Source organism: Polyodon spathula, chromosome 9, assembly GCF_017654505.1.
Source record: "Polyodon spathula isolate WHYD16114869_AA chromosome 9, ASM1765450v1, whole genome shotgun sequence".
Taxonomy (NCBI): Eukaryota; Metazoa; Chordata; class Actinopteri; order Acipenseriformes; family Polyodontidae; genus Polyodon; species Polyodon spathula.
In genome coordinates, this window is record NC_054542.1 from 13,156,288 (window position 1) to 13,183,646 (window position 27,359).

Sequence of the window (27,359 nt, forward strand, 5' to 3'; positions counted from 1 at the left end):
ATGTTCTAATGTTTCAGTGACGATTTTAAATCGCCTGTGTAATTAGGTAGCTTCTTTTTACTTCCTATTTGTACTGCCAAGAAAAGGAAACTTAAGTGGGCTGAGTACTGCTGGTTTGTTGACATGAAGTGGGTCAATTCACATGATCTCAGACCATTAAAGGGCAAAAAAAAAAAATTCAATGACAATGAACGAGTTGTGTTGTGTTACAATCTAGCAACTTGCATAGGGCACAGCTGACTGGATTTAGAATAATTTGCAACCAATTATCTACAACACCCAGCTCTCAACCTATAGGGCATTATAAAGCACTGATGCTAACCTAGTGCACCAGCTCACTGAAGGGCCTCATCATCAAAGGGCCGGTAGTCTACACTGTGGTAGTCCACAAGACGACAGGCCAACATGGACCAGCTGCAAAATCCTCTATCCAAGCATAAAACTAAAGGCTCCAACCCCAAATCAAGTTTCCATACATTTCTTTCTTTTCTCTATTATTTAATTTACCTGTCTGTTTTTCCTCCCTCGAAACCCCCTTCTTCCATACCCATATCTACTTCCTTTCCTCTACTGCTCCCTCCCTGACTATCTTTTAATATTACTGTAATCCTCTCCTCTCATTCCTGATTCTCTTCCCTACCACTGCAAATCAAACTCTTCATCTTCCTGCCTCTCCCTCTTTCCTCTGCTACAAACCCCCTCCCCCCCAGTGCCCTCTGGAATTGTCGCTCAGCTTCCAACAAAGCTGACCATCTCTGCCTTTTCCTCCTACCTCTCTCTTGATTAGCTTTTTCTGAAACCTCGATCTCCCCTGACAACACTACTACGCCAGCTGCCCTTTCCTCTCTCTATGTCCTCTCTCACTCTCCTTGCCCCTCTGGATGAGATGAGGGGAACAGGACTTCTGTTCTTTTCTGCCCCCCTTGCTCTCTCCTCTCTCTCTGTTAGCACCTTTGAGTTTCATGCTGTTGAAATCACCTCCCCTTGTCACCTCCTCCTCATTGTTTTCTACCGCCCTCCTGGACCCTTTAATTACTTTCCTGATGAGCTTGACTTCGTCCTCTCCTCCATCCCTTCTCCCTCCATCCATGTTGTTCTATTAGGTGGCTTCAACATCCACCTCTATAACCCTAATCACTCTTCCCCTTCACTCCTTCATCTTCTGTCTCTCCTCCCTTCTTAGCCCTTACCCCCTCCTGCACCCTCCACCATCTCGTCTGATGACTCTGCCTCCTTCTCCTGTAAAATTGTAGACATCCGCAAACTCTTCACTCTCTCGACTCCTTCCCCACCCATACCCTGTCCTCCGCTCACTCACTCTGCAACCTCTACTATTCTACCCTTCTCCTCCTTTCATCCCTCTTGGACTCTCATCTCTGCTTCCTGCTCCAGAGCCATAAACCCACCATGTGGGCTCTGGACCCCCTCCCCCCTCACCTCTTCCAGGCTACTGCCCCTCCTCTACTCCCTTTTATTTCCTCTCTTATCAACATCAATCTGCTCTCTGGCTGTTTCCCCTCTGCCTTCAAACAAGTCTGCATCACCCCCATCTTAAGAAAACCATCCCTGGAGAACTACCGTCCTATCTCTCTCTTCCCGTTCCTCTCTTAAACCCCCCAGCGAGCAGTACACAAACTCTAAGATGAAATACTGTACTGCTATTATGGCTACCGGTAGACTTTTGCAATCATTTTATAGTTTCTTTGATTACATGATGTTAAATAAAAGATCTAAATTATGTTAATGTTTTTTATTATTATTATGTCTCAATCATAAAATTCTAGGTGATGCAAACCTGTTGGCCATAGCTGTAGAGCCATAATGGTAAGGAGAGAAGCATGACTCCAAACCTAGCAAGAGAGAACATGAGCACTGGGAATATACTTTTAAAAATCATATACATGCCATACACTTAAACCATGGTAAAATACCAAATAGTCGTGGAAATGTAAGTTTAACATGAAGGAGGCACTCCTTCGTCCAAGGCAGAAGCTGTGAGGTGTAGAATGGGAGGTGGCGAGGGTAAATAGATAAGAAATGGTCTGGATGTGCTTCCCTGCTTAAACGTTGTGACAAAGTGGCTGAGTGGATGCAGGTGCAGGGGTGATGCAGTGCGGTAATGAAACAAACAGAGAGGTTTAATCCAGTTTGGAAAATAATATTTTTATTGTTTTGTTTTTTTGTATCCAGGTCTAGTGACCGATAACAACACTAATAAACAATAATGGGTTTGCAGTCCCAAACAATAATAATAACCCAACAACGTATCCACCCCACAATTATACACACATGGTCACCAGTCCTGGGTGAGTGAACTAGTGCTCGTGGTGGGTGAAACAGGTTAAAGCTGTGACAGTAGAGGTGCTATTCCGGCTTTAGTGCTGGCCCTTGGATTGACAGCTCCGGAATTGTGTTAGCCGTCTAATGTGGTGTAACAAACAAGACGATTACACACAGACAAACAAATAAAAACACTCATGATACTGCTTTCTCATACAGGGGGTCTCTCACAATCCTCCTTAGTTTATATGCACAAACCAAAGCGAAGGAACAGATTACCATTCTCTGTCCCCTTTTATGCTGTCACAGATGACCCCTTGGTAAACAAGTGTAACTACCTCTCCAATCTGTGGCTTCCACGTCGTTTCCCTTCTGGGTCAATGCATTATTGCAACTGAGTCTTGCCTCCTTCCAGGCTGGCTGACTTCCCTTGAACCCTGGAAAAGAACTGTCAGACCCTAACCCGTCCAAAGAAGTGAATGTCCTAGAGTGGTCCAGTCAAAGCCCGGACTTGAATCCGATTGAGAATCCATGGCAAGACTTGAAGATTGCTGTCCACCAACGATCAACGTCCAACTTGACAGAGCTTGAACAATTTTGCCAAGAAGAATGGGCAAATATTGCATGATCCAGATGTGCAAACCTGGAAGAGACTTACCCCAAAAGACTCACAGCTGTAATTTCTACCAAAGGTGGTTCTACCAAGTATTGACTCACAGGGGTGAATACTTATCTGTATTGGTTGTGTAAATCAAACTGAAAAAAAATTCCATTTAAGTGCATCAAGATTTCAGGTTTTAACACACCGAACTGTGAAAATGTCCAAGGGGGGAGAATAGTTACTATAGGCACTTTATTACAGAGTGTTTCTCCACATCGTTGCTTGAAATTGTATCATTATATATGTAACAGAATTATCAGTTAGATACAGAGGTACAATGTTATATGAGTATCACAAAGTCTTTGCAGCCAAAGCAGCTTACATTCCAGCATCATACAACAGAGTAATCAACTGGGCTGCCTCTGATCCTGATCTATTCAACAGGGTTTTCGGAGGGCTAAGAGCAAATGCCTGCACAGTGTGTGCTTCTACAGCTCACTCTACATCCTTGTGTCCAAAAACTGCCATAGCATGCACCTCTACCAGAGCGATCGTTTCCACTCCACCTCGCTTCAGGAACAGATTATCGGCTCAATTTTTCGCTTGTTATTCATCCCACACATCAGCTCCACCTTCTTCCTGTAGGAATACAGATAAATATGCCCGCAACATCACGTTTGCTGGATCCAAGCAAATATGCAATAATTTCAATACATCTATCTGTTCTTCTAAATACTGCAGGAATTTACATATACAGTGGTTTGCAAAAGTATTCACTCCCCTGCAGTTTTCACATTGTTGGCTCTTGAGCGTATTCCACAAAGCTTTCAAATTAGATTTTACACGTAGAATCTACACAAACTACTCCACACTGATATAGTTAAAAAAATGCATATAGAATATAAATAAGTAAGATTTACAGAGAAAAACATATTCATCTCAGTTGCATAAGTATTGAACCCCTTTGCTTCTGCAGCCCTAAATCAGCTCGGGTGCAAATGGTTTGTTTGAAAGGTCACACAATTAGTGAAATTATTTCAGCCTGTGTGACTCAAAGTGGTTTAACTTGTAGATAATTTCCCTTGGGTAGGTAAAGACTTTCAAGCTGAAACTCACATAGTGATACAACAAAGCAACCATGAAGACCAGGGAGCTTTCGAAACAAGTCAGGGATGAAGTGGTAGAGAGGCACAAAGCAGGAGAAGGGTACAAACAAATTTCAAAAGCGCTGATTACTCTCTCAGCACAGTGAAGTCCATCATTAAAAAGTGGAAGATGCATCATACTACCCAGATCAGGTTACCCTCCCAAACTGAACAGCTGGGTAAGCAGGAAACTGGTTCGGGATGTCACTCTGAAGCCAACAGTGACCTTGAGAGATCTGCAAAGTTCTGTGTCTGAGATGGGAAGCAGTGTTCACACATCACAGTAAGCCGGTCCCTACACAAAGCTGGCCTGTATGGACGGGTGGCAAGAAAGATGCCATTGCTCCAAAAGCCTCATCTTAAGTGTATGGAGTTGGCAAAAAACATGTAAATGATACTGCAGACATGTGGAAAGAGGTTTTGTGGCCAGACGAGACAAAAATAACTTTTCTGTCTAAATTCCAAGCGTTACGTCTGGCGCAAGCCCAACACTGCACATCACCCAGTCAACACCATCTCAACTATCAAGCATGGTAGTGGTAGCATCATGTTATGGGGATGCTTCTTTTCAACAGGGACTGGGAAGATTGTCAGGATAGAGGGGAGAATGGATAGTGCAAAGTACAGGCGAATACTTGAGGAAAACCTGTTTTGAGTCAGCCAAGACTCAAACTGGTGATGAAATTCAATTTCAGCACGACAATGACCAGAATCACAAAGCCAAAGCCACACTGGTGTGATTGAACAAGAAGAGAATTAATGTTCTAGAGAAGCCCAGTGAAAGTCCTGACTTGAATCCAATCGAAAATCTACTTCTACCAAGTACTGACTTAACCCTTTGCCGCCGGACCATTCTTATTTTGGGCCTGAGAACCGAAAAAAATTCCCTGTCTTCCATGATGTCTCACAGCAATAATAAGCAGTGTAGTAATCAAATCAGTCTTTCTGAAGCTTGTTATTAAGTATATATAGGCCCTAGAAACAAAAAAACATGTTTCCCTCTATGTATTTTTAACGATACACTTCGAGAAAATCATGTACAGCAAATGCGATCGGCGGCGCCGACAAAGGCAGTGCAGACTTCTTATCTACAGCTGTTTTTGGAGGTACTTATCTCCTAAACTTGCAATTCAATAGGTATTTCGATTCAATATGTAATATTAAATGTATTTGTGTTTTATGGGTAAGTATGTACCAGCTTTGCACACAGTGCTGGAGTGATTTTGGCCCATTCTTCTTGGTAGATTTGCTCCAGGTTGTTCAGGTTGGTTGAACGACGCTTGTGGACTGCAATTTTCAAATAATGCCACAGATTCTTAATGGGATTGAGATCAGGACTTTGACTGGGTCACTGTAGGACATTCACCTTTTTGTTCTTGAGCCAATCCAATGTTGCTTTGGCTTTGTGATTAGGATCATTGTCCTGCTGAAAGGTACATTTCCTCCCATGCTTCAGAATCTGAAGCAGATTCTCTTGCAGTATTTTCCTGTATTTTGCTCCATCCATTCTTCCTTCAATTGTAACAAGATGCCCAGTCCCTGCTGATGAGAAGCATCCCCACAGCATGATGCTGCCACCACCATACTTCACTGTAGGGATGGTGTGTCTTGAGGCATGGGCAGTGTTAGGTTTGCGCCACACATAGCACTTTGAGTTTTGGCCAAAAAGCTCCATCTTGGTCTCATCTGACCACAAAACCTTTTCCCACATCGCAGCTGGGTCACTCGCATGCTTTCTGGCAAACTCCAGACGTGCTTTCAGATGGTACTTTTTGAATAACGGTTTCTTTCTTGCCACCCTCCCATACAGGCCAGTGTTATGCAGAGTTCTTGATATGGTTGACTGGTGCACCATTACTCCACTCTCGCCACTAAAATCTGTAGCTCCTTCAAAGTGATTGTTGGCCTCCCTGTGGCTTCTCTCACAAGTCTCCTTCTTGTTTGAGCGCTCCTTCGAGTTTTGAGGGACGGCCTTTTCTTGGCAGTGCCTGGGTGGTGTGATGCAGCTTCCACTTCCTGATTATTGATCCAACTGTGCTCACTGGGATATCCAAACACTTGGATATTATTTTGTACCCTTTCCCTAATCTATGCATTTGTATTACTTTATCTCTAACTTCTGTAGAATGCTCTTTGGTCTTCATTTTCCTTCAGATTCACAGCCTTACCAATGATCCTTCAACAGTGGGGTTTTTATCCAGAAAATGTGACAGCAACTTTAATGGTTCACAGGTGGAGGCCAATGGTAAGGTAATTGTGTCCCCGTTAGGGCAATTTCTTTCATCGGTGCAAACTGGGAGCTTCCACAGCACAGGGGTTGAATACTTATGCAAGCAAGATATTTCAGTTCTTTATTTTTCTTAAAAGTATTTCCCAACATAAAACTAATGTCACCTTACAATAATTGATTCTGAGTTTCAGTGTTTTAAAATAAAATATCAAACAGAACGAAATTTCAATGTACCATTTGTAATTCAGTAATATGAGAGAATTGGTCAGGGGTCTGAATACTTTTGCAAGGCACTGTGTGTGTGTGTGTGTGTGTGTGTATATATATATATATATATATATATATATATATATATATATATATATATATATATATATATATAAATAGATATATTTTCAAAAATATATTCCACACTTTTTTAGACAGGTGTTAAAAAAGTTTATTATCTGTACAATTATTTCAATATAAATACTTAATTGATATTACGTTATACTTACTTGTTTTCTTTTAGCTAAGTGAGTGTGACAAAAGAAATCGATGATAACCATATACCCCTGTTTGGTATAATTGTTTAATCATACACCTGACTATATGCCTACAAAATCCCTGACTTTGTGCAAGTGTACCTAGAAGAATTGATGCTGTTTTGAAGGCAAAGAGTGGTCACACCAAATATGGATTTGATTTAGATTTTTCTTCTGTTCACTCACTTTGCTTATATATATATATATATATATATATATATATATATATATATATATATATATATAAAATATATTCTTTTTTATTTATTTAGAGGACTTGGGAAAACTGACAAGTGCTGCTGTGTTTGACGATGACGGTACATTATTTGCTTACAATGACTGCAATAACTTGCATTTTAGATGCAAAATTGCTTTGTATTTACTTTGTATTACATGCATTGCTTTATCATCATATAGTTATTTTTTTTCTATCAGTGGTGTTTTTTTCTTCTGCTGAATATATACTTTTTCTTTATTTTTTACTTGCCGTGGTTGTAACATGTAATCTACGTTATTCTGCTTTACATAAAATAGCTTGTTTTCATACTTGTTTTTACTATTTGTGATTGTATTGAACTTTTTTTCTATAACGTTTGCATATAATAATATAGTAATATGATTAGTGTTCGCTGCATGCTTATTTATTTTACAGTGCATGCTGAAAATGAAGAGTGTGCTTTTCGTGTACTTTAGTAAATGACTAAATAAAAGACTTGAAAAAAGTACTTTTGGGGCATCTTTACATACAGACTATGGTATGGACAAACCCTTGTAGCTTGTCAATGGTAAAAAATATTTGAAAACTGTGTTTTTATTTGAAATCCTCATAAAATTTCACAACTGTAATATCCATATAATTTTTTTTCTATCTAACTTGGAAAGTGGTCGATATTAGCAAAAAAATAAATAAAAAGAACATTATTTTTAAATTTTTTTATGGGGCGTGGCTTACATATTTATTTTTTAATATTCCACTAGTTAACACATTATATCATTGTAAAAAGCTACTTCAGACCTTTCTATTAATATATTGGGTTTTAAATTCTGATTTAAGGTTACCAAACAACAAGCAATAAAACAAAACATGTTCATGTGCATGTCCAAATATGGGAATTCTGATTAGGCAGCAAAGGGTTAACCCTTTTATTACCCATTTATTCAGCGCCTGTCAGGTACGTCAGGTAGAATTTATTTTCACATGCACTGTTTATTTTACATGTGCTGTTTGAAATCTTTTTTTCAGAGTAAAACAGATTTAAAAGGCACTGCATGGCAAAACGACATCAGTATTGCATCTCCAGCCAAGCCCCACCCCTTGTTCACTGTATTTTTCACATACCTCTATCGACGTGCATACTGATAAATCCTCTCCTGATCGCTCGATTTATCACCAAACTCCTCAATAATGCGATCCAATTCATTATTTTATTATTATAACATCTCAAATAGCTCTGCAAATGTCTGTGATATTCTTTGAGCTCTGGATGCGAAAGCAGCTTTCTTCTTTGTTTGTGTTGGTGTTATTTCTGTGGTGCAGGGGCTATGTGCATTGCTCACATATGCTCATTTTACGTTTTTTTTTTTTTGACTTCGCCCCCTTTTTTTTCGGCTTCATTTGGCTCCTATCGGTCTCACTCGGCCATTGAAAGGTTTTCTCAGCTTATTCCAGAGAAAAACGACCAGAGACCTGTGCTTTACATTTTTTAGATAATGTTGGAGAGGGCCTGACTTCGGACTGTAAAGGGAAAATTGTAACGTCAGGACTGGTCTGACATAGGACCGCAAAGGGTTAAGGGTCTGAACACTTATGCAACCAGTGCATTTCATTTTGTACATTTTCTTTGCAAGTTTTGCTGACATTTAACTTCCTCCTCAAATAACAGTGTTCAGTTTAACCACTACAGCATTGAATAAAAAAAGTTTGTTTGAAAAACTGTGTACACATTATTTGTAATTCAACAAAATATGACATTATTGGTAGAGGGTGAATACTCTGCAAACCACTGTATGCAGTTACTGCTGCGATGCTCACTCTCAATCTGTCTGCCCAGCCACTCCTAAGAAATAACACTCATATCTACTTACAGTTTCTACTCCAGTAAACATCCCAGCCTTGACTGAAGCCCTCCAACATCACCCCGATCAGCTCTTCATAAATTACCTCATCGATGGTCTGCAGCACTGCTTTTCTACCTGCCTGACAAGAATCCCAACATCATCGTATAACCGCAATAACCTCCACTCGGCAACCACGGACTCTCAATCAGTCTGCACTCTTATTCAATCAGAGATGGACAAATGGTTCTTGGCAGGAACATTCTCAGCTCCCCCACCCCCTTTCCGTCTTTCAGAATGAACCCCATTGTCACCACCTGGAGTATATCAGGAAAAAAGACGCTAATCACTGATCTCTCCACACCACGAGGATGCTGTACCAGCAGCATAAATTCGCTCATACCCCACCAACAATTTTCTCTGCAATACATAAAAATTTCAGATGCCATTAGGTTAATCAAATCAGCAGGTCAGAGGTCCTGGCTAGCCAAAGCAAATATATCTGACGCCTTCAAAGTTATTCCCTTCCCTACGCCACCTGTTTGGAATCTGCTGGGAAGGAAAGTTTTATTTTGCCACACAACTCACCTTTGGCTGCCGCAGCAGCCCCAAGATATTTGATTCATTCTGCGAAGCTCTCTGCTGGTTACTTCCTGCTGCATCCCCATCTCTCCTTCATCAGACCCCCCAGCAGAAGCAATCACAAAATTGAGAACACTATTTTCTGAACTCTGTGTTCCTCTTTCTTAAGAGAAAACCATCGGCACAGTACACTCTCTGGAATTTCTGGGCATCACCTTGGACACCATTAAGTTTGAAGCCTGCCTTCCTCCTGAAAAACTGGACCATATTCGATACCTCATTAATCAATTCCAAATAGCAACTACCATCAGAAAACGTAAACTGTTATCCTTGCTCGGGCATTTCATCGTCCCTCAGGGTAGAACTTTCGTTTATACTGCTTGCTGAGACTACAGCTTGAAACAACTCATCTCCCTACACTACTTGCAACATCTGCTGACAGCGCAGGCAAGCAAAGATTGTAGTTGTCCTTCCTTTTTGATTCTGTGCTGGACTACAACTGTTTTGTGTACTTCTGGACTAATTCAAATTAGGTGCTGTGTTTAGTGTACCTGTGTTCCGCACGCACTCTTTGCTCCTCTATACTGCTCGCTGAGTTTGGGATTGACGGCTTCAGAAAAACTACAGTGCAGGAAAAGGCTGTGCATGTGCATGGCATGCAAAGTGCGGCGCGACAAGTGCAGCGCTTGTCTGTGACTTGGAAGCATTCTGCAGCCGCTCAGATTTCAGGATCAACTGAGCAGAGAACTAAAATGTTACGATTATCAGGTGAGTATTATAACAAATATAGAATATGGAGTGCAGCTCATATGAAATTTATATAGTTGTTGATCCATGTGGTCAGGTGCAGTGAATGAAGGAGGTCCACACAATCTTTCTCCCAAAACAGTCTGTGTGTTTTAATAATAACAAAAATAATAACAAAAATAACACCAGCACAAATAAGTCCACCCCTTTACCAGCAATGGTATTGGGGGTACACAGCAGCTTTTTTAATTAAAATGAAAAGTAACCAAAAACGGGACTTTGTCCATCCCCGCGTTCTCCGTGCACGCAGTGCTCTTGGTGCTGAGAAGCGTGGTGCCGTGAATGGTGCGGTGCGGTGCTGTGCTGTGCTGTGCAGTGCAGGGACGTGCTCTGTGTTTTGCCGGTCCGCGGCTCACTCCTTCTCTGCAACACAAAACACACGTAATCCAAAAAACAAACAAAGCAATACAAGCTCCGGCCGTCTATTTTCATTCTTTAGCATAAGCGGAGGTTTTGCCGTAGCTGCTCCCCTTTGTACCCAGAAAACTCCTCCCCGCAGTCACCGCGTTGCCAAGGTTTCCCTAATAGAGGGCTGCCCCGCAGCTGACTGCAATGGAATCATCCCGAGTACTTGCAGCTACGCGCACCTCCTAAAATGGTCACCTTCCGGTTTCCACCTACCACCGAGGTGGCAGCTCTAGGAGGCAGCTTACCTTCCCCCTTACACAGCGCCCTTTCTAATCGAGAGGGAGATTTACAGCATCAATCCTTTCTCTCTCTATCACAATCCATAACAATTTTTGGAAGTCTTTATTGTCAGAAATGTTCTCTTGTAAATACATTAATGCAGAAAGTCTCTGAAGTTGAAAATCAAATAGCAACACTCAATTTTATATATATATATATATATATATATATATATATATATATATATATATATATATATATATATATATATATAATATATATATATATATATACACACACACACACACATATACACAAGTGAGCAGTTTATAGAAAACAGTGTTAACTTTAGATATTGTAGGTGAGACCCCTAACTTATTGGTTTCAAATGCTCATGAGGAACCAAACTCATTATCAAACATTGCATGTCCTATTAGGGTTACATAGAGTGGATGTTAACATGAATAGACCATGAGTGACAGCTAGGAAAAGCCGTAAAACACCTAAAGATATTCAACAAATATCAAGTTCAAAGCAGCGAAAAACCTGACAATACAGAAAGCAATGTGGATGTTCTATTGGTAGGTGACGCTATAATTTGCTGTAGGAACAATTCAATAATTGATCATGTTAGAGTTTATATGGGACATTATTTCTCTTATATTTAATTGACGTGTTACAAAAATCAAGGATTTACTATGAACACACGTACATACACTAGACATAAGGAATGTTTAATCAATAGCAGTATTTTATTTAAGTACACAAATATTAAACAGAATTCAGAAAAGTCAGAAAGTAAACCTCTTTAGTCTCTGAGTACAAAACACAAGTCCAAAGCTCTCACTGCACTCATGCTGGCTAGCAGGTAACTGAAGCATGAAACCACCTGTCTCCTCACACACAAAGCAGCCACTGCAGCAGCTCATTCATTAACTGGCACTATTAAAACGATCTCTCACTCGTTTCTGAACCACATCCTCCTACTTCGCACCTCGAAGACAGATCAACTTCGTCAAGGCCGGTTCATACAACTGTCAAAGATGAACCCTCCTCTTTGCTTTCACAACTCCATGTCTAGGTACCTTGTTCGTAGAAAACCCCTCCTTCCATCAGAACCTCTGTTCATGAATTCTTCCTGTACAGTAGTATCAAGACATTGGTTCTCTTCCTATCTGGCCTCCCTGACCTCCAAAGCAGGCCTTCCGCCCCAGTTCTACACCCCGAATTCCTTCAGGATTGCGGCAGCAACATCAGCAACCAAGGCCAGAGTCAACTAACACTTCATACAGAGTCTGGGATGCTGGTCTTCATCAGCAGCCAACTTATATATCACTATGTAACACAATTTTTGTTCCTGGATAGTAAGTGTTATTTCCTAATTGCTTATGCCTCAAAAGTATAGAACATGGCTATTATTCCCCACAAACTTTGCTTTTGTGACCAGGACAGTGATATTTCAAAATATCACTATTTCCAATGGGAAAATGGGCAAATGTGTGTCTTTTCGTTCACATTAAAGTCAGAAAAAAACAACATATGAATCCAAATTAACATGTATTTATACTAAAGTAATACAAAAATGACTACAAAAGATTTAGAAGTGAGTTGTTTTTTGAGATTTACAATTATACTGTATTTACAGTATAATTGTAAATCTCGAAAAACTACTGTAAATACAATACTGTATTTACAGTATAATTGTAAATCTCGAAAAACTACTGTAAATACAATACTGTATTTACAGTATAATTGTAAATCTCAAAAAACAACTCACTTCTAAATCTTTTGTAGTCATTTTTGTATTACTTTAGTATAAATACATGTTAATTTGGATTCATATGTTGTTTTTTTCTGACTTTAATGTGAACGAAAAGACACACATTTGCCCATTTTCCCATTGGAAATAGTGATATTTTGAAATATCACTGTCCTGGTCACAAAAGCAAAGTTTGTGGGGAATAATAGCCATGTTCTATACTTTTGAGGCATAAGCAATTAGGAAATAACACTTACTACCCAGGAACAAAACATTTTTTTTTTTTTTTTTGTTACACAGTGTCACTTATCCATTTATGACATTTGCACAGCTCAACAAAGCATAGCTAGCTTGCCTGGAGTGGGGGCTATGTCTATGTCCACCAGAGGGTTCCTGCCACAAGGGGGTTGTTCCTCTCCACTGCACGAGAGATATAGGCATAGTTATACATACACATAATCAATACATCTATCTAACCCTGTTTTGTTGTCTCATGTTTTTTCTTATGCATTGGCACGTGGTCTCTTGTTCGTCGCACGGTTTTGGGGAACTTCTATGGAGCCGGAGGACCTTCTTTTCGGGGGGGGGGGCAAGTGCTCTCACTTCCCCGACCTCGGGTCAGGCTACATCACCTGTGCCTTCAGATAAGGGGGGTTCTCATTGTACAAGTCAGCGGGGACCCCCAGCCACACCTATCTTTCTGCAGCTTACGTGCTATTCCTTACTTCAAACACAAGCTCAGTTCTTTCTTCCTACTATCCACTCCGGACTTGACCTACTATGTGCTTAGAGCTCAATGTCACAACTAACCTTTCTATTTGTTAGCTCCTCTCAGATCCCTCAGGGACACTCTCTGCTTCTAACTTATTCTGTCCTTTATTTCAGGTTAGCATTCGCTACCTATTCCACCCTCGACGGATTAAGGTTTGCATTCGCTGTCTACTCTTTCCTCGAGGGACACTGTGCCAAGCTCCTTTTCATCGAACAAGACAACCCCTTTTACATGTTTTCTTTACTAACAATTATTTTCATAGCCCAGGCTACTGACCCATGAAATGACTACATGTGTGTGCTGTAAAACAAACAAATCTGAAATCAAACATATTTGTGTCAAATCCAACTACATTGGTTTTGTTATGGCCTTAAATACTTCCAACATTGCAATATGTTGAAAATGAAAATGTTACTTTATAAGCCCATTGCAATGTATGGAACCATTTGAATTATTCTCAGCATTGATACATATTAATAACAAACAATAAAGGAAACAGCTACTGTAAACAGTGTATTTCAAACATAGGTACAACACTAGCAAGTACAGGATATATACATGATGGGATGGGTGGGGTGTTATTCAAAAAGTTTTTTCTTTGACAATGCATTTAATTCAACATAACAAAACTCTTCTAGAAAGTTAAAATGGTGTAGAATACATCATGCTTTACCTGTGTATTCATAGGCAGCTTTAAACAAAATTTTACATTTAATACAAACACTGTTAAAAGGTGCTCCAGTAAAAGCGCTCCATGTGGAGTGCAGGATGTGCCCTATAGTCTGAGGATCGCAGGTTCTAGTCCAGGCTATGTCACAGCCAACCATAACCGGGAGTTCCTCGGGGGTGGCGCACAATTAGCCGAGCGCACAATTGGGAGGGCTTAGGTTGGCAGGTGAATCCAAGGCTCACTGTGCATCAGCGACCCCTGTGGTCGATAGGGCGCCTGTAGTTCTGCAGTGGAGCTGCTAGACACACTAAAATTGGGGAGAAAACTGGGGTAAAAAATTGGAGACAACTAAATTTATAAAAAAAAAAAAAAACACACTATTAAGGAGAAAGGAAGTTGATGCGATATTCCTTTATGCCGTGGTTTCTTTCCTCAGTACCCTTTTACGGTGGCACATTAGAATGCTTGTAAATCCTGTTTTCCCCTTGATTCTGGACCTTTTCTTTACAGTTGTGTGACACTTAAGTGAGACGCCAAGCTCCTCCATTACAGCACTAAAATAAATACACTGTCAAAAAGAACAGAATGTCATATACAGCTCTGGAAAAAATTAAGAGACCACTGCAAAATTATCAGTTTCTCTGGTTTTACTATTTATAGGTATGTGTTTGGGTAAAATTAACTTTTTTGTTTTATTCTATAAACTACTGACAACATTTCTTCCAAATTCCAAATAAAAATATTGTCATTTAGAGCATTTATTTGCAGAAAATGACAACTGGTCAAAATAACAAAAAAGATGCAGTGTTGTCAGACCTCGAATAATGCAAAGAAAATAAGTTCATATTCATTTTTAAACAACACAATACTAATGTTTTAACTTAGGAAGAGTTCAGAAATCAATATTTGGTGGAATAACCCTGATTTTCAAGCACAGCTTTCATGCATCTTGGCATGCTCTCCACCAGTCTTTCACATTGATGTTGGGTGACTTTACGCCACTCCTGGTGCAAAAATTCAAGCAGCTCGGCTTTGTTTGATGGCTTGTGACCATTCATCTTCCTCTTGATCACATTCCAGAGGTTTTCAATGGGGTTCAGGTCTGGAGATTGGGCAGGCCATGACAGGGTCTTGATCTGGTGGTCCTCCATCCACACCTTGATTGACCTGGCTGTGTGGCATGGAGCATTCTCCTGCTGGAAAAACCAATCCTCAGAGTTGGGGGAACATTGTCAGAGCAGAAGGAAGCAAGTTTTCTTCCAGGACAACCTTGTACTTAGCTTGATTCATGCCAAAGCTGCCCGATTCCAGCCTTGCTGAAGCACCCCCAGATCATCACCGATCCTACACCACCTTTCACAGTGGGTGCGAGACACTGTGGCTTGTAGGCCTCTCCAGGTCTCCGTCTAACCATTAGATGACCAGGTGTTGGGCAAAGCTGAAAATTGGACTCATCTGGGGGTGCTTCAGCAACAGACCTTAGAGGGTTACTTTCTGTAGTGTAAATTAGTACAGTATCTGGAATTTCAAACCTGGTTTCCACTCAGTTTATTCAAGTTTTTAGTTGCATTTTCTCCTGCAATCAATTTTTATGCCTGCAAAATTAACCACTTTGTAGTCTTAGTTTGAATTTTACATTGTTGCAAAAAGATGATAAACAAACCTCAAAATTGCTAGAAACCTGACTTTAAAAGCAATATTATTAGTAGTGTGTCAGTAATATAGAGATCCACCGTCACGAACAGCAGTTGCATGAAAAAGATCACCATTACCTACTTCCTCGGTAAATAAAATAACATATTTACAGTCAGGTGCTTCTACAAGTCTGATACTGACAATAACAGGTGCTTAAAAATCTCTATCTGTTTAGTTTGGATAAGTGGTTCTTAAGGTACACTTTCTAGTTTGTAAGTTTAAAATGCATGTCCAGTCCATAGGGGACAGTATCCCGGTTACTGGTAGTATCTTTTTCTTTATGGAAGATGACTACCAGATTGTTGTAGACTGCTGTAAAGACTAAAATGTTCCCAAAGAATTTTGTGAAGCAGCAGGGAAGTGCTTTTAAATATTCTTACATTATACATCATAATGTTTGCTGCAGAAAATGCCTCTGTGAATATTGGACTATATACATAACACAGGGGAGTTAGCCGAGTAAGAAAATACAGAACAACACACTGTTGAGAGTAACCCTTTAAGTGAAGTATATTTTAAAAACAGATGAATAAAAATATAACGCAGTTTTCACTAGTTAATACCAGTTAGGTAACCGATGTAATGTTACCTATATATTTGGAACAATTAGCATTAGAACTGATTTAAAATAAAATATAAACAGAGCAAAAGCAGCTTGACATACAAAATGGTTTCTGTATGGCAGCCTGCCCACAGACTAGCATCATTTTTAACATTAAGCCAGAATCAAAAAATAATGTGGCAGTCCTATGTGAGCCTTGTCTTTTTTATTGTAATATCAACTACATATCATCTACTGTGCAGGTCCCCAACCCTTGTCTTGATACAACATGTAACCCATCTGTAGAGTGTAGACACACCTCACACTTTTATGACTACACAGTGTGAATTGAATGCTGAGTTTGCATCCCCAGTTCTTCCCGGATTAGCTTCCCACACTCTAACTCCATGGATAAGACGGTTCCAGAGGTGGAATTGGAGGGATGTGTTTGCTTGCATTGCAATCCATAAAAGAAACAAAAGGCCTTGCATGCAGAATAAACAACAGAAAATGAGTCATAGCAAAATAAGAAAAAGAGAAACATGCATCATGTGTCACATACAAAAAGTAAATGAAAATACTAACAGAAAAAAATGCATTTCCAACATAGACATTCATGATATTACAAAGCAATAAGCTTACAAGCAAATGCCTTCATAAAATATCAAGGTAAAAGCTTTGCTTTAACTCAAGTACAGACGCAAATACACATTAGGGGTGTGCTGAAAATGTTGATTTGACTAAGAAAAACAAAATAAGAATCCTCTCACAAAATCTAGGCACCAGTTGGTGCCAAGTGCTAAGTAAAAACCTTATAGGTAAAGGCAATCAATTGTTTATAAAAAGACAACTGATTTTAGCCACTGTACGCAAGTTTTCTGCACATCCTTAATATATATTACTCACCACTTGACAACACAGTTAAATGCACTGAAATGTACATTTAATTTTAAGAGCTTGGAAATGTAAAAAACAGCATGGCTCCCAAAGAAAACCGTGGTTTGTGGCACAATACATATAAATCCAGAGAAGCATAAAACACAGAAACAGCTTTTATAGCTTTGAATCTACTTCAGGATTTAATGCGTTTGTTTAGTTCATTTCTGGTGATGCCATTTTCAGCCTTTTTAATAAAAAATAAATAGTGTTATAAAACAGTATGGGCAGCATTTTCAAAAAACTGTTATTGCATCAAGCTCATGGTATAGTAACGACGGCTTTAGTAACATGCGATTTTCAAACGAAATTTGTTAATAAAATTAATCCGCTAATGCTTTGAAATTGAGTCGATGAGGTCGTTCATAAACGCATTTCTCGTTAAAAAGCTTAATTGTCTCAGGTCACCTACATTACTTCCTGTGTCAATGACTAGATAAGGGGAACTTGTTAATCAAAATGCATGTTAACAAGATCAAGAAAAATGGATGGAAGTAGAATTCACTGTTATGGAAGCTACTGGCATACAGGGAGACAGCTCTCCCCACTGCGAGCAGCAGCCAAATGGAAATAAAAAATAACGGGAATATCGATTTTGTGTATAATTTGTAAACTTCATTTAAAATTGTGCATTTTGTCATACATTTATTTAGAACACTTCACATATAAAATGCTGTTTACGATTGTCTGGCTTGTGGGTATAACTCAAACAACATGGACTTAAAAATAAAAAAAATTAATTCATAATTAAATCCCACTAGTCATTTACCCTCATTCAGTGGACATTTTGCCACAGCGTATTACATACAACTCTTATTGTATATTTTTCAATCTTCTTTTGGTTAAAAAGAAAAAAAAAACATATGGATGGGGCTATGCAGGTCTGATTTGAATTTACTTGTGTATGTATTTTAGTTTGTACAATTGTAGGCTATAGATAAATACGTTTGAAATGTCATTTATGTTTGTAGTTGTTAGTTACTATACATGTATACCATGATTGTAAAACTTCATTATATATTTAAAAACTTTTAAAATTAAGATAGAACTCCCTAACACGGATGTATTGCAAATCCGCAATCACCTGTAAGGAAACTTCATTGTAATAGAATGCCCTTTTCTATACCAACATATCCTTATTTACTCTTAGGTTTTTATTTGCTATGCTACAGTTGCATTGGTTATTTCACGGTAGTAACATTACACTGGGTGCAAATAACAGTATATCACTTTAGCAATACAACAAACGTTCCGTAAAGTTACAAAAGGTTAAAACAACTAAGCGTTGTATAAGCGATATTAGTTCCATGTGGAAACACACTAGTCTGAATGACAAACGTGGTCTGTCTAATTGTCCATAAGGAAGGAACTTGTACCTGCTTTTACTCTGTGTAGTTGACATCTTTCACACATGTTGTATTTTGATGTATTATTATGATTAATGTTGCTTTAAAAAAAAGAAAGTCTGTGCTGTTTAAGTGATTGTGGGGAACAGCAAACCCAAGACAGAGTTGTTCTCATTTCCAGCTAATGAAGGGACCTGCCCACAATTATAGCAGCACTGTGTTATTTCAATATACATTCTCAAAATCTTAGATATAGCTCTCCAGCTCTCTAGCAGAATGTCCATTCTGCTAACATTGAGAATGTTAGCAGAATGGACATGTATCAAATAAACTAGCAAATCTGATTTGAATTTAAAAACTGTTAATGACACAAGTTCGACATTTAACAATGAAAGCGCACATGATGCATAATTTACTATATGGTGTAAGGTTCCATTATAATATTGTGGTTTCAACTCAGCCTGTAACTCTCTGCAGCTTGTGGCAGTGGAGCGGTATGTTTTTCATTCCATTTGTAGATTTTTTTGCTTGCCATTGTAACTGTGTCTGTTTGGGTGCTTTTGTTATTTCTGTATACCCCAAGGTGTCTGATAACAAAAACACCCAAACAGACAAGCAGTGTTACCAAGTCTCACGGGAAAAAAAAAAAAAAGCGACACTGCCTTTCAAAACAAGCCCAACCCTTTTCAGAGGCAGGGGAGTGGGGGTGTTTATACACATTCCATATTTTTTTTTAGTACTTCTACTTTTTCTTAGTTAAACTGTTGAGGATAGGATGATTCTAAAATTCTAATGACGTGCATATTCATTAACACCAGTCAATCACATAACCCACAACTCTCAAAAAATTTAAGTTACATTTTAAAAATACAAGCCCAATTGGCAACTGTGATGACAAGCAAAAATCTATAAACAGAAAAAAACAAACAAAAAAAACATATCGTTCCACTGCCATATCGAAATTGTGTCACTAACAGTTTAAATTCAAATTTTCCTCAGAAACAGTGTGACTGTTCACAGGGAATGTCTGAAATAACGCCAGACAATATTTCAACATCAGATTGTTCAGAAACTGATAGGGAGATGGAATTTGTGGCCGAATTTGACTTTCCTACTCAACAGCGTGTAGATGATTGTGCATGTGTTGTGTCAGGAAAAGAAAATGAAAACCAAATGATGAAAAAAATGCAATTTAATTTTTTTTTTAGATTGGATCATCCTCAAAGACCACATTCCAAAAGGAAATACATAGTTCCTGGATCTCATTTGCTAATTTATTTGATATGTGTCCATTCTGCTAACAGTCAGAATCAGCTGGAGCTATATCTAAGACTTTGGGGACGTATATTGAAATAACACAGTGCTGCTTTAAATGACCGTTCGCAAATCCAACTTTAGCCCTGCTCACTTGTCTCGCCCTAGATACTGTTGCTACATCGGACAAGCTACCAAGATAAAATGACAGCCATGCTAAGTTCAAGTGTTCGACTGCGAATTAAAACAAAATGTCACAGTGTCCTTTTCGAAAACTGACAAAAACTCAACCCGCAGTCGTCAAGAACGGGCTTCAGTACGCTGTTGAGGGGTACATCCATGCTGTCAAAATAGAAGGGAAGTCTCAGAGAGCATGGAAAACGAGGTAAGAGTATTCCCAAATGCATTACATAAAGCAGGGGTGTTAAAACATACAGCCTACAGTTAAAAGTTAATGTTTGTTGTGCTTTGCACTAATGCTTTTGTTTTTTCTTTTTTTCACTAATAACGTTACATTAACAAGCTAGTAATATCGCTATTGCAGCATTTTAAAATGAGTCTAAAATGTAGTCGTTTTTAGATGAACAAATATCTGTGAGTAACACGCAAAATAATAATAATTCTACATACATATACGCACGCAAAATAATAACACACAAGGGCAGTCAGAGTCTCCACAGGTAAACTCATTTTTGATCTTAACTTAATAGAGAACATAGAAAGAAAGTACTTGGTTGGAGTGTTTCCTGAATGACCATTCAGGAAAACGGTTGTCAGTTATATTGCTACAGTTGCTGGCAACAGCGGATTCATGTATTTATTTAGTATTCTAACAAATTAATCCTAATCTAATCTACATTCTGTGTATGCTGAACTTCCTTTTGTCAACATTTGGTTTAAACTGGTTTGTGTGAACTATTTACTTTTTGAATTCCATTATTGTCTCCACAGTTGTTTCCGGACAGTTTCTGAGATATATTTTTAATTATTAACTGTTACTACACTTTGACAATACAAGCCTTTGAAGACCGAGTCCACAACAACAGGTAAAGTGCAAAATTGTATTTTTATTTAAAAGATAAAACTCAATCGCAACAAACAAAGGGTACCTGTGTGTGATCTTACACAAATCTTTTTTTTCAAACGGATGCACTTTTCTTTCAAATCAATCTCATTATTATTATTATTATTATTATTATTATTATTATTATTAATAATAATAATAATTTCAAGATGTAATCCTTATTTTTATGTTTAAGTTAATAAGCTGTATGAAGGTCGTGTACAATTATATAAGTAAAGTGATGTTATTTCACTTTGTAGTCCCCCACTCAAACAATGCGATATTACTGTGTCATTTGTTAGTATAGCTAAAGTTAGAGATAAAACCCATTATACATTCACCGTTGCAATTTGCGAGTTCAAGTTATGTAACTACTGTAGAGTGATAAACTGAGGTTCTGCAAGTGTGGAGAAACGGGGACGGTAGGGGGCGTGGTAGTGTTGAACGGGTGGGTAGATCCCTCACTTCTAAATAAAGCACTACACCCCTGCCTGCAGGTTTAGTGAATGGAACCCCTTCCTGGTCCATATGTATTTGCATGGTGCTGCAGGGATTTGAGTGTAGCGTGTGGGCAATCGATGGCTCCCATTACTCTGAGAAATCCAGCAATACCATACATTTTTCTTTTAATATTTTGCAGCTGTTTATGATTAAGTTGGATACTGATATAGTTGTTAATCCTCTTCACCAAGTCACCGGTGGCCCTTTGAAATGACCCAGAGACAAAGAAGGACAATGCTGCCAAGCAAACGCATTCATATGCAGGTGTACGGCACGGCCCCTTTTCATAGGCAATTCAAGATCCTCCCAGGGGTCTGACAGGGGTCGACAAAATGCCCTATAAAGATGCAACTGAGTTTTTAGATCGTCACCTGGTAAATCTAAGGAATTAACCCCAGTCCTGTACCCCTCTCTCTGTATCATTGACACGGTAGCCGGGGTCTGTCACTCAGGCTCGAACTCAAGCTCTAAAATTACATTGGCTGTGACTGCTGCTGCAACTCCAAAAAAATTCATACTGTAGTTTGGTTATTTAATTTTTTTAACACCAAAAAACTCAAATACTGTTTCAAGGTGAGCTATATACTTTTTCGTTAATTAAAACCCTCCTTTTCCAAGTGCAAATTAACTCCTGATAAAAATTATGATAATTAACAGATTTCCTTTTAAATTCTGATACAACAAAATAGTCGCAAGAAGCACTGCTAGTTAAGATATTAACATTATTTCACAAATCAACAATTTCAGAAACCACATTGGCACGATTATTTAATAACTTAAGACATGAGGACCACCTGAAAATGCCAAAATCAATGCTACATACCAATTTGTTGATTAACTCTGGAATTTTAATTTACAACCTTTTGAAAATCCTGCCCTATGTGTTTAATGGATGCAATCAATTAGACACCAATTTTTGCATGACAAATTAAACATCCATATAGTGTATATTGTATTGCTGGCCTGATGACGTAATCTTTCTTCAAAAACATTATCCACTGAAATTTGACTGTACTGTTACACACAATATTATATGCATATTGTGCACAAATTTTACTGTTTTTATAGAAATAGGTTATTAATGTGATTACTGCCGTTTCATAAAGCCAGTGCAATTGAATGTTAGTATCTGTTGTGCCATGCACACTGGCCCACACTCACCTGTTCTATGTCATTATTTTTCCTGGATTTATATATAAACTCTCCAATGGCTACAAAGACAGAAAGCACAAGTCCTGCTGCAAGTACAATGAAAATCCCTCCAATGTTTTCCACTCCCAAAGCACTTGCTTCTTTACTGTCTTCTTCAGGGCAACCATTACCACGCCACCATTTCTCCTTCATCATATGCAATTTGCCTTCCTCTTGTAACTGCAGGATTGCAATAGTGACTTTATCCCTGTAAGGGGAACCTTATGAAGAAAGAAGAAACACATCTGAGATATTATGTAGTTTATTGTAGCTAGAATGCTTAATATTACTCATGTTTTCATCTCAGGTCCTGTCACTCCACACCAAATTGTTCTGAGTATTCGTACACCTTTACTGAATTGTTATCCCATTTTGTCCCTGGCCAAAATGTCACAGGATACGGGTTTGCAATGCCATTCTCTTTTTATAGTCCTCCACTATGTCACATAGTCTGTTTTAAGACATTTGTTAGGAAGAGCATTATATTAATATAAAAATAATTTGGGTATCCCCTCATAGACCTAACTTCATACCAGAGTTTAGTCATTACAACAGGTTCAGTACAGTGCTATACATAGACCCTGTCACAGAAGTACCCAAATGCTGTGCACTTGTCCAAGCAAAACTAATTCTGACAACTAATCCCTCACCTGGCCTGTAAGATTGGACTCTGTCTTAATGGAGTTAATTAACCAGGTGGCTTTAAAAACGCCAGTATTCCTCTAAACATCCCCACCAAAGATGTAAATACAAAATTAGAGCTGTCAGTATCATAAAAATGTAGATGTTTTCCTCCACAATATGTACAGTATACATGTAAATGTGACATGGACTGGTGCTACCTTATAGCCACAGATTACTCTCAAACTAAATTCTAAGGTAAAACTGAAATGAATGTCAAGTAGACAAACATTTTGGCTAGTGCCTTCAGTTTGCTATTGCTCTTCTCTAGTGTCATATACAGTACATACATGCACCTGAAATATATCCTAGGCACCTGGGATATGCAAGTGCTACTACATGTCAGTTTCTTTTGCGATTGTAAAAACTGTACAGGTTTGTACTGCTGTTATTTGCAGATTAGTATAAGAGTCCTTACCAATGGGTGTCCCCACTCCATAACCCTTTGAGTCAATAAGCCCTCCAATCTGTGTAAGGTTGCAGTTTCTCTGAGTGACAAACTCGAGGCTGGTAGACTCCATCAGCAGTGCATAGTCAGTAGTCAGTACTCGCTGAATTCCTTCATCATTATTTTTTACCAAGGCTGTCTGTTGTCTGCTACTCATAAAGGCCCACATTTTTTCAAACGTAGAAATTTTCGATTTCTAAAAGAAAGGAATAAATGTTGGAACAATGTGGATGACTTTAATTTCCAATCTGTGTGATAATGCCTAAAATGGATATGCAATGAAGCACACATTGGAAAAACAGAGTGACATAGTTTGACTAAAAAATAACAGGTAGGCAATAAACAACGCAGTAGAACAACCACAAGAAGTCGTCCTAAAAAAAAAAAAAAAAAAAAAAAGGGCGAAAGAGAGACATGAATAAATCATATCCTAGTAAACGGGCTGTGGGGGCGGAAGGATTTATCACAGAACTTGGCGCCGCCTCTTCGCTGTTACTTGATGTTGATGGTAAATATTCTTCACTTATGTCTTCACTGACACACTCGCCAACATCCGATTCAGTGGAAGAATTGTATGTATAGTGATTTACAGATGTATTCACCCCCCGCAACTTTTTCACATTTTGTTGGCACCCGAGCGTACTCCACAACGCTTTCATATTAGACTTTACAAGTAGAATCTACACAAACTACTCCACATTGATATAGTTAAAAAAAGCATATAGAATATAAAGAAGTAAGATTTACAGAGAAAAACAGATTAATCTCAGTTGCATAAGTATTCAACCCCTTTGCTACTACAGCCCTAAATCAGCTCAAGTGCAAACGGTTTGTTTGAAAGGTCACAAAATTAGTGAAATGGTTTCAGCCCCTGTGTACTCAAAGTGGTTTAACTTGTAGATAATTTCCCTCAGGTATATACATATTTTCAAGCTGCATCTCACATGGTGATCCAACAAAGCAACCATGTAGACCAAGGAGCTTTCGAAACAAGTCAGGGATAAAGTGGTAGAAAGTCATAGAGCAGGAGAAGTGTACAAGAACATTTCAAAGGCGCTGATTATCCCTCTCAGCACAGTGAAGTCTATCATTAAGAAGTGGAAGATGCATGACACCACCCAGAACTATCCAGATCAGGTCGCACTCCCAAACTGAGCAGTCAGGCAAGCAGGAAACTGGTTCAGGATGTCACTCTGAAGCCAACAATGACCTCATCTTAATGCACGTATGGAGTTTGCAAAAAAGCATGTAGATGATATTGCAGACAGCTTTTGTGGTCAGACAAGACAAAAATTGAACTTATCTGTCTAACTTCCAAGCGTTACGTTTAGTGCAAGCCCAAAACTGCACATCACCCAGTCAACACCATCCCAACTGTCAAGCATGGTGGTGGCAGCATCATGTTAAGATCAAGTGCATATTATGGCATTTCCCCCTAGGATAACTTTCATTCAATTAATTAAGGTACATTTTATATTTTAGTTTTAATAGTTTATTGTATCTTATTGTAATATTGTTTTTGTCTTGATATCATGTTGTATTTCTGTATTGTTGTGATATTTTTTTAATCTGTATTGTCTCCCCCATTTTCCTCTTCCCAAGGGGGGAAAAGAAGGAAATTAATAAAAATAAATGTTCACCAAAAAGGGATAGGGGTAATGCCATGTCCTGAGAGCTTGTACCTCATAAATTCGAACTCTGGAAACCCAAGCAGACATTTCTCCATATTGAGTCACGTGATGGGCAGATAGCTGATGGAACCTTGTAGTAGATGTGTATCGTGTTGACTGCATAGATCCACGCACCACAATGCAATCCAAGTAAATCAAAACGCCTGGTATGCCGGCCAGGGTAAGGGACAAGCAGCTGGGGTCGGAGCTGAGGCCAAATGGCACGTGTTTGGGTCTGAAAACCCCCATTTGTGTGACAAAAGGCAGCGCTGTCTCTGCTAACAGGTGCCAATGGAACATGTAAATAACCTTGTCACAGATCCAGTTTGCTGAAAACGGTAGAGCCATGGAAATGTATGGGAAGTTCTTCAGCCATTGGCAGGGGATATTTGTCTGGTACGATGACGTTGTTGACAGCATGTAGATCTAAACACACACACAGCTCCCCAGATTTTTTTCAGGCAAGGTCAGGTTTGAAATCCAAGGGGATGCATTAATGGATTCAATGATGTCGGTGTCCAAAAGGCGCTGCAGTTCTGCAGAGACTTGGTAACGGACAGTAAGAGGCACCTCCGTAAGGGTAGCTGGGTCAACTGTTGCCCCAAGCCTTCAAACAATGCAGGGAACACATGGTGCCAAGTGTTCGTGACATGTAGGACATCAGTACCACAGGAATCAGACAGACTGAAGAAGTTAAAGCTGTGAAATATGTCCAGTCCCATCAGGTTGGTACCAGTAACGGTAATGTAAAATATTGATGGGGCAGTAGTGTGGGCTATGTACTGTACTGGAAGGCAGATAGTGGCCAGAACTGTAATTTGGGTGTGGCTGTAACCCGAGAGAGAGACTGATGTATGTTGCAGGGGAAGGTGTTTCCTTATTTAGGAGAGAGACCTTGGCACCTGTGTCAATCAGAAGTGGAATCTGGATATACTTTACGTTGCAACCATGCGTTTTGAATGAAGTGGATGGCTGGGACACTGAATTAATTGCTACTGGTGATGAGGATGCAGTGCTGGGTGCGGTAGCAAGTGGGGGGGCTGCTGAAATGCCAAGCACTTGGTTGCAGGTTATCCTGTACTTTTTGTACTGGTACTTGGGCAGTAACTTCAAAAGATGGTGCAGTTGAGGTGCCTGATAGTTTACACACCCCTGCTAATGCAGCTTCTACTTGCTTTCTAATCTCCAATGCTTTCCCCAATCTTAAATCATCCGATTCCAATAACAAGCGCTCCCACAGTTGTACACAAGACATTTTTTCAACTGGTCCCTAATTAGCTCATCCTGTAGCCCTCCGAATTTGCAATGCTGTACTAACTCCCTCAGTAAAGATACAAACTGGCAAACTGACTGACTCACCTGTCCACTGCGCTTGTTGGTGAAACTAAAACCGATTGATGAGAATACTCTGTCAGGTGCTGAAATCCCCAGAAAGAACAGCAATAGTTGCTTCAAACATATCATCAGCCGGGTGAAAAAAATGTGCCGACCTTATGCTCCCAAGCAACGTAAGAGGATAGCTGGCTTCCGTGGGGCCAACCACATCTTGCAGATCCAGGGCTATTAAGTATGTTTCGAAAGATTCATATCACTGGCACTACAGAATTGGGGGTTCATCAGGTACAGGCAGGAACGGTGCAGTCAGAGGTAACGATAATTCAGCCATCCTTGTCGCCAAATGGTGAAACACAGAGTCAGTTGTAACTGTAAACTGTAACAGCACTTGATTGTTGTTTCTGAATGGTTATAGAGAGAGCATCTCTTAACCGTCTCTCTCTATTACCATTCAACTGGAAACACTAATGACCTGGCTCATGGCAGTGTCCTGAATCTCACGACAGCCTTAAAGGCATAGCTTCTATTTATTAACAGGGAAAACCTGAACATACCAATAACCCCACCTTACACTTTTGTTAGAAGCTACACATTATGTGGGGTCCAGATGGATTCCCATTACCTGTACCTCATGAAGTGAAGGGGA

At 39.2% G+C, this 27,359-nt stretch overlaps 1 protein-coding gene across 1 annotated transcript in view; it reads right to left on the minus strand.

Moving 5' to 3' along the window:
* Window positions 1-14,377: 14,377 nt before the first annotated feature.
* LOC121320409 (glutamate receptor ionotropic, kainate 1-like) overlaps window positions 14,378-27,359 on the minus strand; it is a 45,687-nt gene continuing 32,705 nt past the window's right edge. Inside the window, 3 exon segments of the mRNA XM_041258710.1 lie at window positions 14,378-14,620; window positions 22,550-22,800; window positions 23,679-23,904. Coding sequence (XP_041114644.1) covers window positions 14,465-14,620; window positions 22,550-22,800; window positions 23,679-23,904 — 633 coding nt within the window. The 3' untranslated portion in view covers window positions 14,378-14,464.